The following is a 19,024-nucleotide window of genomic DNA, read 5'->3' as shown; positions in this document are numbered from 1 at the left end:
AGAGGAAAGAGACATTTTCTGCCCAGACAAAAATTACATAATGGTTTTTATAAAGTGTAATTACATTACGTGCCAGGTTATCAAACTCCGGAAGAAAATCAGAGTATACAGAAAAATAGTTTACTGTGGTCAGTTCTGTTGGAGCCTTGGAGAATAATTGTTCTGTCAGGGACAAATTTCTGCCTGTTTAAATACGTGGATTGACCAATATTTCCTAAGGATGAAACATGTTTTAAAAAAACATTGTAATAGCTTTACTGAATAAAAATATTTCAGGTGTTATCTCTTTTGTAAGCATGAAGCATTGATCATTACTAGTTTTATAATGAAAATTGGAGCAATTACATATTATTTGAGTTTATACCAAGTCCTTCAACTCTTAAAATGAGTAACAACTAACTGTGTTAGTCAGTGGAATTCTTTTTAGAATTAAGGCCCATTCAGGCTCTATTAGTCTTAGAATTTCAAAGCAAATATAAGGGAAAATTAATATCCTTATTGATTGTAAGAGTTGTTTAAATCTCAAGGCAAAAAGTGCATATAATCATGGTGTTCTCTATTCTGTTATAAAAGGCTAAAATAAATTGAAAATGGTTTTACACTATAATACTTGTCTTTATCAGTTTACATCCTTAAAACACATTTGCGGCCATTTCACTAAAACAATTATGCTATGGGAGGCAAAAAACTTGGATTTTCTTTCAGAACAATGAAATAACATAAAAGGTAAACGGAAATACCTTATAAAAAAAATCCCTTGTCACACAGGGCTTGACTCCTCAGTTGCATAAAGTATCTGTAATTTAGCTGGAAGGAATGATGTTGGTCACCAAGACAACACTGGTTATTTAAGGATAAGGTAATAACCAACCTTCCACATTCACAACAATTCAGACTTAGTTTTTCTTCTGATTATCTTCTGAATTACTCTTCTCTGGGTTTTGTAGTGCCTCATTAAAAGTGGTTGTAGCTTGACCTTGTAATATGCATTTTACCAAACACACAAAAAATTTGAAGATTAGATTTTCAGTATCAGTCTGGAGCTGTAATTTGCAGCCACCTTTGTTGAAGAACAGATCTGCAATGCCCATACTTTCTCAGGATGTATCCAATACTAATGGTCGTTCTGTATTCAGGGGTTGATCTGGTTTCTGTGGTTTTCAACATGCTAAAATGGAATGAATCATAGACTGTGGTCCTTCATGTTGCCTTTAAGGTGGATATAGTGGGTAAAAAAAACCCAGAACAACAACACATTTTTTTAAACTGTTTTGTTTGTCTTGGTTTGTTTTGATGTACTCTTATCTGTGACAAGTTCAATGTGTTTTAATTTTATAACTAATTAGACGCAGAGTAGATGCTTTTGCTTGGTTTTATCTAAACTTGACAGTAAGAAAATGCTCATTATTTAGTCATTATCATCTATTTAGATTTTTCACTAATACTATGCATGTTCTTGAACCAACCCCAGTAAAAGCAGCCTGCATATTTTTACTTGACTATTTCTATTTCTTGCTATTGATTGCACCTTAAAATGGAATATTAACTGCTGGATGTCAATATATTTGATACTTATTTTCTGTATTTGGAAAAAGTTAAGAAAATAATACCTTTCACATCAAAAAATCTTTTCTGGTGAGGCCTAGGGAGGGAAACATCCTTTATTGCAACTGTGTGTGTAATGAAACAGAGCTGTTATGGAATGTGCCCATTATCCATCACCTTTATTTTCTATCTTGAAGGAAAAAAAATCTATCAGTGTAACGAATCAAGTTTTTTAATAGCAAAAGATTGTTATAGGATGAAAGTGCTGAGAATACAATAAAAACTATTAGAAATATAGAGAGTCATGTTTTTTAACCAGAACTTAATAGAGGCTTAATTAATGAAATTACAGTCAGAGATCTCTAATGTAGTTAAGGTGCTTAGATTTTAATAAGAGTACTTCAAAAATTGCATTTTCACCCTGTTGGATTTACTCAGAAAACCAAAAAGAACATGGATGTGACCAATACTCTGTTGGTACCGGAAGTTTCTGTAACTAAATCATTTATGTGAGGTGTAGTTGCTATGTAGTCTCCTAAGTTTGCTAGCTCTCTCTTGCAGGCTTGTTTGTTTTTTTTCCCCCCTTCTCTAAATGCAGGTTAGAACCTGTGGCTTTTTTGGACGTCTTACAATATGAAGGCAAGGGTTCTTGTACCTGAAATCTTGAATCTCAATGTCCCAAACTTCAGGCTTAGGCTGCTTTCCATTTCAAACAAAATTTAGGTAAAGGTACGGTACTTGTGCAGAATCTTTTCACTAAGAAATCTTTTTAGTGAGAAATCTTTTTACTATCAAGCTAAACATTAGGGAATTTGAAGCAAGAAGGGTCAAAAGGCGAGCACTTCCAAAGCTCATTTATTCATCACTGAGAAGTCACCAGGGAGGACCTTTTTGCCCTGTCCCTTTTAAAGTAGAAGACATTATACCTAGGCATGAGGTTGAGAGAGCAAAAGTAAGTGAAAGAGTTGTTGCATTTTTAGCAGCATGAGTTAGGATGGTCCCTTCAGCCTTGGGTGCAAATGTCATGGGTGAGTATTGTTAGGAAGGAGATATTACAGCTGGCCATATCTTAATTGTCTGCTAAGGATGAATATCTATCATCTAACATTTTCTTAAATCTCTGTATTATCAAAATGGTAATGATCAAACAGTGAAAAGCTCCTAAATGCCAAGGGTTGAGATTCAGCCTTTATTTTCACCTCTGTACACATACGTGTATTTGTGTATCTATATATTGTTATATCTACATATAGATTTAAAGTAATATCAGTGTTAATTACCAAATATGTCTTCCACAGACTTTTGGATGGTTAGATCAAGTTGTTTTAGCTATCCAGAATCTGTGCTTTTAAAAAGAGTCTGAATAAGGAAACGATAGTCTAGTTAATTTTAGAAATCTATGAGTTTTGCTTAAAGTAAATGTTTGTTCATAATACAGGTTTTGCAACTTCTCCATCTCAGTGTTCCCAGCATTTTTATAACCTGGCTTCACACTTGAGAAAATTGACAGTAATTAATTTTTCTCGGGGAAATTGGTAGTTCCTTCCTTCCGAATCAGAAGCCTTAAAGGAGTATTCTTAAACTGGTTTGAGAAATTAACTGTGTAGCACAACACATTGCCTGCCTGCATTGCAGAAAAAAAGGACCTTGTCAGCAGTCCTTGAAGGTGGAAAGAAGATAAAGTGACTTAGTAGATGATGCTTGTAAAATGGCCTTTAGAGAGCGAGATGGTTTGACAGTGAAGGAGCTGTGAGAGCTTTTGGTTGTCTGGTTGCCTGTAGAAAAAAAAAAGCTGTCTATCCTGAGTTATTTTGGAATACACTGGGAGTTAAGAAGAAATGTGTCCCGATGCTCAAGGGACCTGCTGACTGACTGGGTGTTTTGAAGATGGGAAAAGTAGACAGTTGAGATTTGAGTGGTGTGATCGTCAGCAGAGCTGTGCACAACTGAAGTTGTGTTCAGATTAGGGAATTACTCTGGGGAGATAATACACAGGGAATGACCACAGTCACTAAGGCCTGTACACCTTGAGTGATGCCACTGTCCCCAAGGGACAGGATCCCGAGATGATACTGTAATACAACACTGAATTAAAAGGTCCTGTGATGAGTAGAGAGACTGAAAAGGATTGACTTGCTGGTGAAGCTTACATAAAAAGTGATAACTAAATATAAAGCTTCTGTTTCTAGCCCTGATCAGATGTAGCATCACCTCTTACAGCTTTGGTATAAGGCAAAAATTGAACCACAAACACCTATAAGAACACCTCTTATATATGAAAAGAGAAGAATTTGGTGTCCAAGAATACTGGTAGTTGTTTATCTTTTAACTTACTTCAGGCAGATGTGTTGAAAGTGTTCAGAAATTCAGCAGTGTCTAGGTGAGTCCCAGTACAGATTGGTTAGGAGGTGGGGTGCTGGCAGATGCACCTTATCAGCTGGTGCTGTGACACAGCATATGCTTAAGGTCACTGCTGCTGTGACATGAATGTATTACACATCAGAGGAGATACATATTTGCAGTGTGGGAAGACCAGCATTTATGAGGAAAGTGTAGCTTCAAAATAGAAACAAAGAGTAAATTTATCCATGAAGGGGAGGATGGAAGTAAATAAGTGCATAAGTGCAACTATGTAAGGCTTGCTCTGCCTTTTAAGAATGCTGCTATTTTCGTGTCTAGGTCAATCTTCATGCACTCTCCTAGATTAATGATCCTGGAAGAGAGTTAGTTCATTGCTGTTGTTGATTGTGGTGTAACATTATCTAATCACCATTAACAACTGTGATAACGGGTCAGTAATTTTTTTGTTGCGCTTCTTGTTCAAGCTGCTTAGCTGTTGTGGGAAAAATTAAACTGACTCGGTAAGGACAATTTAAGCAATTATGACCCTATTTTCATTGAATGTTAAGGAGTTCCACTGCATGTGAGGGTTACAGCTATAGCAGAAATCCCACCTGCCCTTTACACCCTCTACTGTGTGGCAGAGATGAGTTTTGATAAATTTATTTGGTTTTCATTTTAGATACGACAGTGATGGTTGGTGTCCGCCTTTGCCAGTTCAGACCTACCTACATCAGGGCATGGAGGATGAGCTTGAAGAAGATGATGATCGTGTTCCCACACCTCCTGTCCGAGGAGTAGCTTCATCACCTGCCATCTCCTTTGGGCAACAGTCGACTGCAACCCTCACGCCTTCCCCACGAGAGGAGATGCAGCCAATGCTTCAAGCTCACCTTGATGAATTAACAAGGGCTTACCAGTTTGATATAGCAAAGCAGACATGGTAAGTGTTTGAAGGGAGCACTCGTGATCTGGGAAATGAAAGCATCATCATCATCATCATCATCATCATTTATTCTTCTATGACATAAATATTGACCATGTGTAACAACATTTCAATAATATTTCCGAAGAAGTAAAATGGAAGAAGAAATAGTAAAACTATATCTGGAGTGTGAAGGCCTTAAACATTAGTAGGTGCATTTTAAATTGTAATGCTTGGTAATAAGTTAAATCTTGTCTAAAAGCATGTAAAAACAATGTTCCTCTGTAATTTTACATATGCTCAAGTAGTTAACACCCACCTACTGACAACTTTTATACATTCAAGAGTACTCTCTTTTCAGGCTAGCAAAAGATGTGAATTTTCTGGGATTTTCAAAAATAATGAGATTCTAAATTCCTGAAAATCATTGAAAATAATGATAGTCACTTGAAATAGCACTAGAGCAGCTTTTACACGGTGTCACATGAGAATGGAGCATTTGCATCTCTGACTGTAGTTTGAAATACCATGAGAATTTCTGATTCATAGGAAAAACCCAGAAACAGTGGGAAGAAAGTTGTTAGTATTTACAAAATGGATCTAGTGTTTTAGAGTGCTTTATACCTATTTAAAGGAAGAGCAAGCAAATACCACAGTAACATTTCCCCTGCAAAACAAACAGAAGCAATCTCTTCAGGGACTGAAAAAAGAACTTGTCAAGTGCACCAGGCTGGGGATACGGTGAAGGTCAGTTGCTTCCTGGATGTTCCCTAAGCAGCAGTTGTCCTTTTACAACTTTTCTGCTCAGACAAAGCCCGTGAATCTCAGAGGAGAGGAGCAGAGCTAGTTACTGAATGGCACACTGCCAGCAGAGGAGCAGCCTTTCTTCGCTGGTAAATAAAGCCACAAAGTTATTCAGCTTGAGCTCCCGTAAATAGATCAGGCAGGTAGGCAGGCGGTGCCAAATCAAAGCCAGCTGTTTTCCCTGGACACCGTGGAAGCCTCGAGGCTTGTCTGCAATCTGCACTTAATCAACAGGGTACTTTGGTCCCGCTGCAGTGCCACGCTGCCAAGCACGGACCCCGGCCTGCCTGTGGGACAGGCCCAAATCCCAGGCAGCAGCTAGACCTGGCCTATTGAAGGTAGCTGACTTCTGAGCCAGCACACAGATGCACACCCTGCCAGCACAGTGACTCGCTGCTGCATTTTGCAGCTGTTACCCTTTCTACACCCTACAAACCTCGGGTTCCAGTCCAGGCACCAATAATGGAGCAGGACACTGCAACAAAGCCTCTTGCAGCTGACAGGAAAGGTCTTGCTCCCTCTTTGGAGAAATGAAAATTGATTGGGAACTTTCATAATGCACTTAGGAATATACAGATTTTAATGTTGCTCTTGGGTAAGGTCACAGTAATTGAGCCTGAAACTATAGGGGGGGGAAAAAATCGAGGAGATAACTTTTTTTCATTCTGAGACCTTATAGTTATTGGAGTAAATATTGAGGGTTGCAAATACAAGTGATTTTTGTGCAATGGAATTGTTGAATGCTTTTATATTGTTTGGCTGGATATGTGTCATGCTGCTCAAAGTCAGTAGAAAGTCCTCCATTGCTTTAACTGGGAAGGGAGATTTCTTAGTTTTCTTTTTGCAAAGTTAACCTGTCCAGTGTAGAGAGAGGGGAAGGCAAAGCAGAAAGATGAGACCTGTCAAGTAGGTTACTGTGGGAGTAACAGGAGAGAAATATAGAGAAGAGACAACTAGGAATTTAAGAAAGAGCACATTAGAGATTACTGGAAAAGTACATAATCATTATGGCCTTGATCCAGCAAATCACTTAAGTATATGCTTAACTACAAGTACATGAGAAATTGACTTCAATTGTTCTATCACAAGCTTAACATTAAGCATATACTTAAGCATTTTGCTTGATTGGGAGCTAATCACACTGTTTATTGAGAGTTAGTTAGATGGTAGTGCCCTTTAGCACAGTGTTTTGAACACTGCATAGCTGAGAACCTGGTGTCCAGGAAGAAAAGTATTCAAGAACTGCTAATCAGAAGGGGGTTGTATATCCAAAAGGAAGCATTTGCTCTGCAAATAGGGTTCAGAATAAACTATAAGTTAAAACCTACAGAGCGGTGGAGATTGATTCCAGTGGTACATAAGATTTACTGTGACATTCTCATATCTGATAGATTTACATTATGGGGGGCAGGGGGAAAGCTCAATGAATAAAGAGAATTACTGTACTCATTGAGTGTAGGCAATAATACAGCACAAAGTTTTCATTGAAAATGTAGTGGAGCACAGAACCAAACACAGGACAGCTGTAATTTTTTCTGTTATACTGATGTCCAAGCAAGAGAGCAGCAGAATTCTGGGTCCCATCCAGAGTGCTGCCAATTTGAACCAGGCCATGGCACCTCATGTACACTCACCCAAGGATTCCTACGTGCCTAAGTTAGCAATTTTAAGCGTGGTGCATGCTCTTATGCCAAGGCCAGTCATACCTGGGTCCCCGGCACAGCTTGTGGTGTACTTGTTGTGGTGTGGGGAATGCTGCTTTGAAAGCTGATGGTGTTGTTTTCCTCTGTATCCTCTCAGAGACCAGGCAAATGAGACTCCAAATCCCATGCTTGCCTTTGGCCATTTAGCTATACTGTGGGTGGGTTTTTTATCTTTGTTTTTCTTTTTTTTTATTTGTGACTGCTGCATACAGTAATTTCACACATGCATGCCCTAATACTGCTGCAATTAAATCAATTAAACTACTTGGAATAAAGCAAAATGAAAAGACCTCACTGATAATGTGTTCACTGGGCTTGAAAATTTCTCCTGTCCTGCTGGCCATTTCCTCCTCCTTAGGGTGACTTCTGCTTCAGGGCACTGTGTCTGTTTGAGCGAAAGGAGTGAAATTTAGGTTTGGTTCAATGTGTGATTTGCAAGGTGGAATATTGGGTGAGACACTTAAATGCTGGGCTGGGATTCAGAATTGTGCTTTTCCGTGGGTTTCCTACCTGATTTATGCAGCCTCTGTGTATATCGCTCTTCATCTGTAAAAGGACAGTCTTGACCTTCCCCATCCTAGAGGAGGAGAAGTATATTTAAGACTGGAAAGTGTGCAGGTACTCTGGTATTAGAAGCTATGGTGAATAACTGAACTGTCTTTTCTTGAGTTTCACCTAACAATCACATTTTGTAAATCCACTTCAGGATCTGTTGAAAAGCGTGTATTTTGTTGACCGTGGGGTACAAAGTCTCATCCATTCTGGTAACTTTTCCTTTTTATTTGTGTAGGCACATCCAAAGCAATACACAACCTCCTCAGGCTCCCGTTCCGCCCCTAGGATACGTATCTGGAAACCTTATTTCAGATTTGGAAACAGATGTTCCAGATGAGGATGATGATGAAGATGATATTGAAGAAGAAACTGTAGAAATCAGTAGGCCACTAAGAGGTCTAGAACACACTCCAGGCTCCAGTATGGACAATCTAGACAGCTCTGTGACAGGTAACCAAACACAGTTAACAGTGACACCAACTTGTTCCTAACAGCAAAATACATCATCGGTCCAATACTTTCTAAGTGAAAATTGATTCCACTCCATTTCTGTAACGTTTAAAATGTGTTAATACTAAACACTAAAGTTAAAGAAGGATTTGGGAATACTTTGCTTTGCTGCAAAATGATAAGAAAATTCATGAATTTTAAAAAGCTTTAAAGACTTGAAAGAAAACTCAATTATATCCTAGCTTTCATGAAAAGTTCATTCTACTAGAGAAGCAAGGCAGTTACATAAAAAGGAGGGGGGAGACCTCAGCTTAGGAATATATATTTCATAAATCAGAAGCAGCATAAAAATGTTATCTTAAAGCACTTTCAGATATTTTGCTGGGAAAATGCTTTCCTAGATGAACATAAGGAAGTTAAAAGACTTCAGAGTAAGTGTAGTTAGATCACCACAACATTTATTTCTAGACTAAATGTAACATTTATGTAGGAAAATGTGTATTTTAAACCTACTTTGTATTGCTGAATTTAGTAATTGTTCCTTTTCAGGAAAGCTATTTAATTATTCTGACCCTCCTTCCCTAACTGCTTCTTGCCCTTTGCATGCCTTGGAAAGCTCCATCATCATCAAAGGGGATCCAGAAAGCCCTGCTAAACTAATGCACAGGATCTGAATGAATAAAATGGCTGTTGGAGAAATGTAGGCAGCGAAAGACATTTGGTTTTAAAATACATAATGTCCTTTTCTTAAGCATCAGTGTATTTCCCTTCATGTTGAACTTGGGCCTCTATATGATATAATGTGTCCATAAGGTGCAGGGGTGCTAAAGACCCGAATGTCCCAAATGTCCCAGTGTCCATAGCTCATGAAAGCTAGTGGGTGCTGCTTCAGTCTTTGATCTCAGCAGGCAAATACTGATTGTTAGTTGTACCTTAAGGGAGACTTGTTCAGTACAACTTACTACCATAGTGCCACTGAATTCCATCTCCTTGTTCTGGAGCTTTGAAATTCCAAAGATTGCTATTCTGAAAACACTGGGCAAATATGACAGTGATGGAGCATCAATACCTATAAATTTTCTTCCTTTTCCCTTGTTGAATCCCTTGTGTGTAGTTTAATCCCACTTTCCAGGTTTTCCTTCACCCTTGGGCCAGACTGCTTACCAATCTAATTAAGATTTAAGAATTGTATCTCTGCTGCTGTGATTTGAAACCCAGATTCAACTGAAGGCCATAGAGTTAAAGTTTAAATCCCTGAATTGAGAAGGTTAACTTATTACTGCATGAGTATGTTAAGTCACTTTGCTTGAATTTCCAGCATAATCTCCTTCGGGCTATAATTCTGCATATTTTTGCATATTTCACTAATGGCTTAGAAGTCTTTCCATTAGGAATGCAGTAGGAGTTTTGCAGTGGTAATACAGCAATAAATAAAAAAAATTGGGTTTGTATATCTTTTTCATTTGGCATATATTAATATGCCAATGTTTATGTATCTGTAAATCAGAAAATTATTTCACATTTGCATTTTCACCTGATATTTTGGACCACCATACCTAGAGCAAATAAGGAATAGCTGTGTTCCTGCTCCAAGTTGTAGACTTTTGTGTTTATTACAATTTAACCTTTTTTGAACAACATTCAAGTTTCTTATAATATTTATAAATCTTGTTGTATTATTGGAGTGTTAAAAGTGTAATTGGAATGTTAAAAACTTCCTGCTGTGTTATTTTAGAAGAAATTGGGCAGAACCTGATTATGTAGACTGGGAGTGTACTTAAGGTGATTTAATGCACACCCACTCATCACCACCACTATCTTGATGTGGCCTCATCCAGGTGAAAATTAAAGGTTTCCTTTTGCTTTTTCTATTGGTTGTTTAATTACTAGCTGGATCTGTTCCTTGATCTGGTTCACCGCATGGCAAGGTGTGTGCTGGCACTGCAGGAAGGGAATGTGCAGCTGGAAGGGAAGCAGGATGATAGATTGCCCCTTTAGCATACAACCAATTCTTAGATTGACTTAAAACAATTAGGGAACTAGAGCCTTACAAAAGATACACTCAGAGTGTTAGTCTAAATGATCTGTAAAATGGCAAAATATACAAATAACAAAGCTGCTTCTGTTTTCCTCATTTACTACATGGGTAAAACCTTGATTTTAGGACGGTTTGTTTTGGGCTTGGGGTTTTTTTAGGGGTGGAAGGAAGCTGCTTATTATACTTGGGATTTTTTTTTTCCAAAAGAGAATCTTAATTTTTGTTTATCTGTTTCTGTTAACTCTTCCAGGCTGCGTTTACTCTTGTTAATGAGGGTATGGCAAATTGCTTTCATTGTTTCCAAGCTGCTTCTCATTCTTCAGTTTGATTGCTTTTAAAATACTGTAAAACAACTAAATTGTTTTATTGCACTGAGAATATATAAGCTACTTCTTTTCACAGAGCCTTTGGTGACTTAAACCAGCATTTTCCTAGGAATTTTTAGACCATGTTTTCACTTCTCTAAACATTATATTTGAAAATGGAGACAAATGAGAATATCTGACCCAGATGAAGCAATATTTCTGTTCATTTTGAAGTGCCTTGTGAGTTCGGTGTTTGTGAGAAATCTATACTGACATCCCTTGGTCCAGATTTCCCTCCAATAGAGTTGCTGTGCAGGGAGCAGGGCAAGTTTCCTCACCCTGTGCTGTTAGCATGCTCTCGGATTGAAATGGTGCTTTGTTCTTCCTGGCTGAGCTGAGACCCAGGATTTCACTGAGTGCCAAAATGTGGGATTCTCTGAGGGGAAACCCTGGCACTGCGTGAGCCAAAGCGCAAACTACTAAATTCCTCTGACACCACAGTGTTGCTGCTTTAAACTGTTTAAAAGTCAAGTTGTCTTCCAGGCCCTCGAGTTTTAGTTACAGCTAGTTGAAGATTCAGACAAGGATTTAATCTGCGCTATTAAGCTTTTCTCTTCGCAGGTGGCAGAGACATAATGTTGACGTGTATAATAAAGTGCAAAGAAAGGAGGAGTGCACAGTGACTGTATCTTAACATTCTCCAGATATGGCAAAGAGAACTCGGGGAGGGAGGTTTGGATTTGAATGTTCGTGGGATGGAATTTGAAATTAAAGCCGAAGTTTTCCTCCATTTCCAGTTTGTTAGGATACTTAGTCACTGATTCTGCTTTAAAAAAAAAAAAAAAAAAAAAGAAAGAAAGAAAAAGAAAGAACTGGAAAGCAGTGGTAAAACTTTTGCTCACTTGACTGTTAATTCACGATTTTTTAGGGTTATTTTTTGCTTTCGGAGGCACAATGAAATATGTATTTTCTTTTGCTTATGTTTAATGTTTGCTTTAATAATGAATTGCTGTGCAGAGCTGTGGCATGAATGATCACAAAGAGTCTGTTATATTATTCTACTTTATTAGATTTAATTAATTGCATGTGATGACCATATAAGAAATTAATTTGCCTCTCACTGAAATCACTAAGAACAAGGTTAGTTTTTTCAGATTTAAGTATTATGGTTTGGAGGTTTTCTTTCCCCTCTCCTTATTTTCTCCTCCCACAGCACCACCAGTGAAGCTGGTAGTGCAAGCTGTTGTATCTTCAGTCCTGGTGCATTTTAACTGAGGGGAGAGATACACCCATCAACTAGCATGGAAATTAGAACAAACCCTCTTTTACCTAACTGGTGCAAAGTGACATAAACAGAGAGATATTCTTGTAAACAGTGCCACAGCAAATGGATAACAATTTTTTTTTTCAATAGAATTGTATAGATCTGAAATTATAAAAATCTCTGTAGCCCGTATGGCTCAGCAAGGAAGAATATCCCTTATTTGACATGTTTAGGTCTTGGTTAAAAGAATCACTGATCACTGTCTGCGTGGAAAAAGTTTTTCATTCATTGTGTCTGAGAACAAATGGAATAATTCTTGAAAATTGCACAATATCATTTTCATGAGCCATATGAGCCATGGCAGAGTTCAATATTTATATTGATTTGCTTAGGGATACCTATTGCAAAAAATTCTATTTTATAAGCAGTTAAGACAGATTGCATTTAATAGGTAGAATGTGTTTCATGGATTAAATACGTGCTCAGAAAATAGGAAACTGCTACTTTTTGTATCTCATAAAAATGGTAATGCAACAATTAGCAGGGTCATGTTATAAAGCACAGACTTTACTCTAGCTTAATGGATCTAGGGATATGCATTCATCAGCAACGATAGATTTAGCATAAAATGACATGTAAATGAATTGATGACTGATCATAAATTAATTTTAGTGCTGAAGAAGTAATAGAGACACAGCAAGATGCCACTTTATCATAGTATTTTACTGCTCAGCAACATTTGAGCAACTACTTAATGTTCTGTGTGCATTTCTTTCCTAACAGCTTGAATAAATTTGAGAATTTTTTTGTGCCTTTCAGCAATATGGAAACCAAAAAAATCTCAAAAGATGGAATGCAAACAGAAATAAATTTGGCTAAGTGACATAAATTCATTTTTCATTAGATGTTTATGAAGGGCATTAAGTATGGTTGGACCTGTGAAGTGCCAAATATGTATGCATGATTTTTTCCTCCTTTTGTTTGGTGTTTCCTGCCTCAAAATACAAAATTTAAAACTTAGGGGTTTATTCCAGGCGTATACATTTAAATATTCAGGCATTTATGGTGAAGTATGATGTAAAGTATGAGAAAAAGTCTAGTTTTTGAAGAGTGGTCATAATTATATTCTGCATCTAGACCCTTCTATTATTGATTCTTATTTTGGTGGTACAATGACTATTTCCCCTTCTATTCCATCACTTTCACCAAAATCAGTGGGCATTTCTTCTTTATAATCATGGCAGTGGTCAGACATATCCAAGAGAGGATAATGTCTTTCTCTTCTAAAAAAGCTAAGAGAAATCTGTAACTGATTTCAGCTGAAGTAGCATCAGTCTCCAGGGGTGTCACCCGTTCTTCACAAACCTAAGGAGTCCATCCCTGTTCCATCAAAAAAAACCCCAAACCTGCAGGAGAGCAGGGACCCAACATTACTCTGTGCTTGATGGTCTTGTGAAGGAAAGCAGATATGCATACACATGAAAGTACCAGTGACATCATCTCTTCAGTTTAAGCAAGCACATAGAGTTTGGTACGTAGAGAAAAGTATCTAATGGAATTTTCAGAAGTGTTAGCTTTGTTGTGAGCAGCTTCTGTTTCACAAGTGCATTAGATATTTTTATTTTTCAGTAAAGCAACAGCACACTTTACAAAGAAAAATAGCATTTTTATTGCCAGCAAAATGCCACTAAAAGGGGTAGCAATGCAGTCTACTAGAAGCTAGCACCTCTATTCCCCTCACCTTTCCCTGAGAGCAAAGAAGCTTTCTGTTTGCATTAGCACCAAGAGATATTTTATGGAGCAAGAAAACAGAGTTCAACTTTTCACAGGGCTGATTTTGTTCTGCATAAAGCATTTACTGCTGCTGTCAGCAGGAGTAAAATTTACAGTTGCCAGAAAGCGTAAAAACTCAAATGTGCTCTTGGAAAACACATAGTGAGCTGCATGTAAAGGAGACACTAAAAGCCTGTTTCATCCCATTTCAAAATGCACAGTTGATCTGAAAGGAACGTCAGCATCTCTTATTTTGCCTTTATTCAGAGAAAAACAAATGTGCATCTGATTTGGAAAACAAGAGGCCAGTGGATGCCTTTAAACGAGTAGTCACCATGTGTGCTGTGTTAACACAGCTGTGTGGTGGCCTGAGGTGCCCAGGCTGGGCTCCAGCACTCCCATACCTTCTGGGCATTGTCCACACCTCTACAGGTCAAAGCAAAAAGGGTTTCACTGCTGCGAGTTTTGGTGTGGAAAAGAAATTGTTTATGCAGGGAAACCGAATAGCTCTGGAATCAGCAGAAGTAATGTAGAGATTTCGCCTTCAGCTCCCTGGTCACACACAGCTGTGGGTGCTGTGTGTGTGTCTCAGGGTATCTTGCTGACTTCAGCAGTTATAAAAAGTTTTGCCTCTGCTTCCAGCAACCAGAAGTTTCATATAGAATCATAGAATGGTTTGGGTTGGAAAGGACCTTTAAAGGTCATCTTGTTCCAACCCCTCTGCCATGGACAGGGACACCTTCCTCTGGACCAGGTCGCTCCAAGCCCCATCCAACCTGGTCTTGAACACTCCAGTAATGGGGCATCCACAGCTTCTTTGGGCATCCTGTTGCAGTGCCTCACCACCCTCATAGTGAAGAATTTTTTCTCAATATCCAGTATAAATCTACTCTCAGTTTAAAAACGTTGCCTCTTGTCCTGCCACTATAGGCCTTATCAGAAAGTCTCTCTCTGTCTTTTCTATAAGCCCCCTTTATATATTGAAAGGCTGCAGTGAGATCTCCCCAGAGCCTTCTCTTCTCCAGTCTGAACAACCCCACCTCTCTCAACCTGCCTTCACAGGAGCAGTTTTCCAGCACTCTTATCATTTTGGTGGCTCTTCTCTGGACACACTCTCAGAGATTTCATATCTGTCTTGTGCTGGGGATGCCAGAACTGGATGCAGAGCTCCAGGTGAGGTCATGATGTCCCAGTAAAACTCACATCCCTTGGAGAACTGACTTCCAGCCTGACAGGTCCCTCCTAGCACAGCTGCTGGAGAAGAGGGCAAGGGGGAGTGATCTCTGGGCAGAGCACACCATTCCCTGCCTTGATAATACTTGCTGTCCATGGGAATGTGGAGTTGAGGAACAGGACTTTTTTATAGGGTTAGCCTACAAAACTGTAGTCTGATAACTATCCTGATACTATAGTCTGATCCTATAGTCTGATAACAGCAATTAAAATTTAGGTATTTTTAGAAAAAGTGGCATATCTATGAGTGTGTAGAACAATAGCTGTATTCACACACATTAGGAGAGAGCATTATGGGCTTTGCAGATTTTTAATATATTTCATACTGAAAACGTGGCCTATTTTTTTTGGATTGAATGACAATCCAGTCCTTCAAAGAGTAGATAAAAAAACCTACTAGACATACCCTGAAAGTGTCTCATCCCAATTGCAATGTGTAGTGTATGTTGTGTAACAGCTGAGGGGTTAGCAAATGGACAGAGCAACATGAGCAAGCAGAAATTAAAAGTTCTTTTAAAATATCCATAGTTTTATGGACTATGATACCAAAACCAATAACTATTCTGTACAGTATATGTTTTTTTATGTCTCTACATAGAGAGTAGAACATATCACACAAAACCCTTGGGCTCTGAAACTAGTGGGCTACATGTTAAATTTTTAGCATCCAAGTATCGTCCTTTGACATCTGCAGCTCTAGTTATATTTTTCATGTTTCAGCTTGTGCTTACATATTTTGCAGAACATGTCGATAAGCGATTGTTTGAAAATGTCCTCAGCTATAGCATTTCATTTTCTTACATCTTCATGAAGTGTTTTATCTCTAGTATCTCTTTTCATACATCATCAGTAACTGTTGCTAAGCCTCTTTACTCCCCATTCTCTATGGTATCCTATCGCACTTTGATTGCTAGTTCACAAACTGTCTTCTCGGAGGAAATTCAGTTTTAGCCTTCCCTTGCTGCTATCTGGGCTCCCTTACATCTGTCTGCATCAGGTCGAGTCTGTTTGGAAAATAACAATTTTATGTGTGCTCTTGGCAAGCAGAATCGAACTCTGTCACTCTCTGTTGCACTTAACACACTTTCTGCCTGTCAGACCTCCACAGACCTCTTCTGTTTCTTTTCTTGTATTTTAGGAGTGCATGGGCTTTTGTTATTATAGCCTGCCACTTCACTGACATTAAAAGCTTTGGTCACTGCAGCATCACAAAATAACCCATTGTTCTTGGGCTTTGTGGTGCAGCATGGTGCTGAATTCCAGTATTCATGTATTGTACTCATGACTCGTTTTTGCTGGATGTTTTTCATATTTGACACCACCATTAGTTAATTAGCCTATCAGTTTGATGCTAACAAGCAGGTCATTATTGATTTACTACTTAGTAGTTTTAAATACCATAATACTTTCTTGCACATGGACTGGAAAAAGGCTACTGTTCTGCTACACATCTTATGTACATTTGCAAAGTTCAACTGTGCTGACTGAGAACTTAAATCAGGGCCATGATTTATCCCTCCCCACGTGTCTTCGTGTCTTTGATAACCAGTTCTCTGCAGATTCTCATGGGTTCTCTGGGCTTTTTTGGAGGCTTTTTTTTTTTTTCAACTTATGCATGTGACTGTTGTTAAAAAGCAGATTTCAGGTATTTCAAGATAGGTGCCCGTACTATGTCAGAACAATATGCTGTGTCTACACAGCACCACCCAATGCCCTGCAGCAGCTCAGGTCCCAAAAGTGTTGTGGTAGCTCTGCACTTCAGCTGGACTTGGTAACTCATTAACATGGCTGCTCCATTCCTGGAAAATATGAATGAAGAGCAAATAAGATTAATCCTTCCTTCACTGTTTTGCTCTTAACATTCTAGTTATGTCAAGATTTCCATGTTTCTTTCATATGCTTTTTCAGGGGTCTGGTTTTCTGACTGCATTTTTATGATGTTGTTATCACTTTTGTCTCCTGCAGTGATGGTTAGAAGGTTAGAAGGTTCCATGGGGCCAACATTGGCTTGGTGACTGACTCAGTATTAAATTTGAGCATATATTTGCTCTGCTCCTGAATCTTAATTATTTCTAACCTTTTAAAAAAGTTACTTTAGTCCGCTAGAATGAACTACTTTAGAACAGTTTTCTTCAGGCCATTGAAACTGCTTATTTATTTTAAAATTTTGATTCACAAAATGACACAAAGCCAGTCTTGTTCAGGATAGCTCTTGAAGCCTAGGTCTGACTTTAGCCATACCTATCAAGACTTACACATGTGCTGTCCAAAATTAAAACTTGGTTTTGCAAATATCAAACTAGATACTGGTTTGTAATAGGTAAAAAAAAACAAAAACAAAACAAAACAAACAAAAAAAACAAAACCAAAAACAATCACGTTCATTTCGATTCCAAGAAAGATCTATTAACTTTCAAAAGAATTTATTATGGAGCTTTCACATTTGTAGAGAATATATATAATTTTGTTTACAGGATCAAAGCTGCATGGAGCAATCTATGAATGAGACCCCTCTTAGCTTTGATAGTGCTTTATTATACCAAACTCCGTCGGATAAACTGTGGATTTCATGTTGGGAAAGGACATACTAAGTGGGTCTTTAAGCTTTAGCTGAATATTGCTCTTTTGTACCAAGCTCTGTCAAATGAATTTTGGGTTTCCTGTTGAGAAAGGACATATTAATTGGGTCTTTAAGCTTTAGATGATCAAAAGGTATCAAATGTGCACAACTCACTAGACCCCTACATTTGTTTTTAGGTTCAATGGTAAATGGATGGGGTTCTGCGTCTGATGAGGACCGTAACTTTTCTAGTCATAGATCTAGTGTAGGTAGCTCCTCAGATGACTCGATCTTTACCAGCGGCAGTTTTGCACAAGCACTGGTTGCAGCAGCAGATAAAGCTGGTTTTAGGCTGGATGGAACCAGCCTGACAAGAACAGGTTTGTAGACTCAAAGTTGATGCTCTCTGCATGAAGGGTGTCTCTGCCTATTCTTCTCTTCTCTCGGTGAACCCGCGTCTCACACTTGTCTAACGTGCATGGAATAAGGTGGATGGAGATATTTTAATCGGTATATTTTCAATGAAACTTTGCATTGTGTTTCATTTTTGGTCTTTTGAAGTAGTGAATAGCACAAGCTTTTAATCTGCACCTTCGATCTGCTGCAGTTTCCCTCTGTACTGACTCCGCTGTGTATTTACTGACAAATGCTCCATTTAATATTTCAGTGAAGAAATCACTAATTCTGCCTTGCAGTTTTGATGATCTTACTTTCTGAAAAATCTCCTCACAATCATTTACATTTCCAGTGATGAAGATCATATTTAAACTATTATCTCCATCCCTGCTCTTCTGTTGCATTTCTTCTCGGAAAAGTGTATTTTTCTGTGAAGTTTTTCTAAGCATGGGGTGAATTGGTGTGCTTTTATTGTTAACAATGCAAACTGTTTAAAACTTTTATTAATAGCTGATTTAAAAATACTTGATTCAATAAGTTAATATATTTTGATAACATTTAATTTTAGTTATGCCAACTGAGTCTGCCAAGTAAAATGTAAAAAAGGTAAAGTGACTATTGCTTTTGAAAACATCCAGTCTTCTAAAATGAATTAATGAAAACTAAATATAATTTAGTTCATATTTTTAAAGCTTCATATGTCTTATTTCTATTTTAAAAAAAGATAAGGAAAAATGATCTTTAAATATTCTGGGGGAAAAAAAAGAATGTATTGCATTTTCTTAGTCTTATAAAAAAAGCAAAAATTACTAATTATTTGAATCCACAAATCTAATAGCAAAGTATGAGCTTGGATCATATTTTTGTTATGCTTCCTCAGCCAATTCCTGCCCACAGGTCCCATAATGTTTCTATCATTTAAATTTTTTCACTATTAGTCTGGTGTGAAATCTCTCCTCCAGTAATATGTGTGCACTTGTGAGAAATGTCTCACATGTTAGGCCTGAAAAATGTCACTCTTTCTGCATGCAATGACTTCATGGCAAATACCACCTTTTAAGGACATTAGGAATAACGAAAAGAGTTGATGGCAAAGTCCTGTGTCTCCAACAAACTAGAAGGTGAACGCATAC

The 19,024-nt window shown here is 38.0% G+C and overlaps 1 protein-coding gene across 15 annotated transcripts in view; it reads left to right on the top strand.

The window, feature by feature from the left end:
* ROBO2 (roundabout guidance receptor 2) overlaps positions 1 to 19,024 on the top strand; it is a 1,069,237-nt gene that overhangs the window by 1,026,977 nt on the left and 23,236 nt on the right. For all 15 annotated transcript variants that reach the window (XM_039387910.1, XM_039387922.1, XM_039387917.1 and 12 more), the window contains 2 exons: positions 4,568 to 4,828; positions 8,108 to 8,322. In XM_039387910.1, coding sequence (XP_039243844.1) covers positions 4,568 to 4,828; positions 8,108 to 8,322 — 476 coding nt within the window. The remainder of the gene's footprint in view (positions 1 to 4,567; positions 4,829 to 8,107; positions 8,323 to 19,024) is intronic.

This window comes from Pipra filicauda, unplaced genomic scaffold (genome assembly GCF_003945595.2).
Source record: "Pipra filicauda isolate LSUMZ 115617 unplaced genomic scaffold, ASM394559v2 scaffold59_size3379749_pilon, whole genome shotgun sequence".
Taxonomy (NCBI): Eukaryota; Metazoa; Chordata; class Aves; order Passeriformes; family Pipridae; genus Pipra; species Pipra filicauda.
The sequence above is the reverse complement of the archived record's forward strand: the minus strand, read 5'-3'. Positions and strand labels throughout refer to the sequence as shown.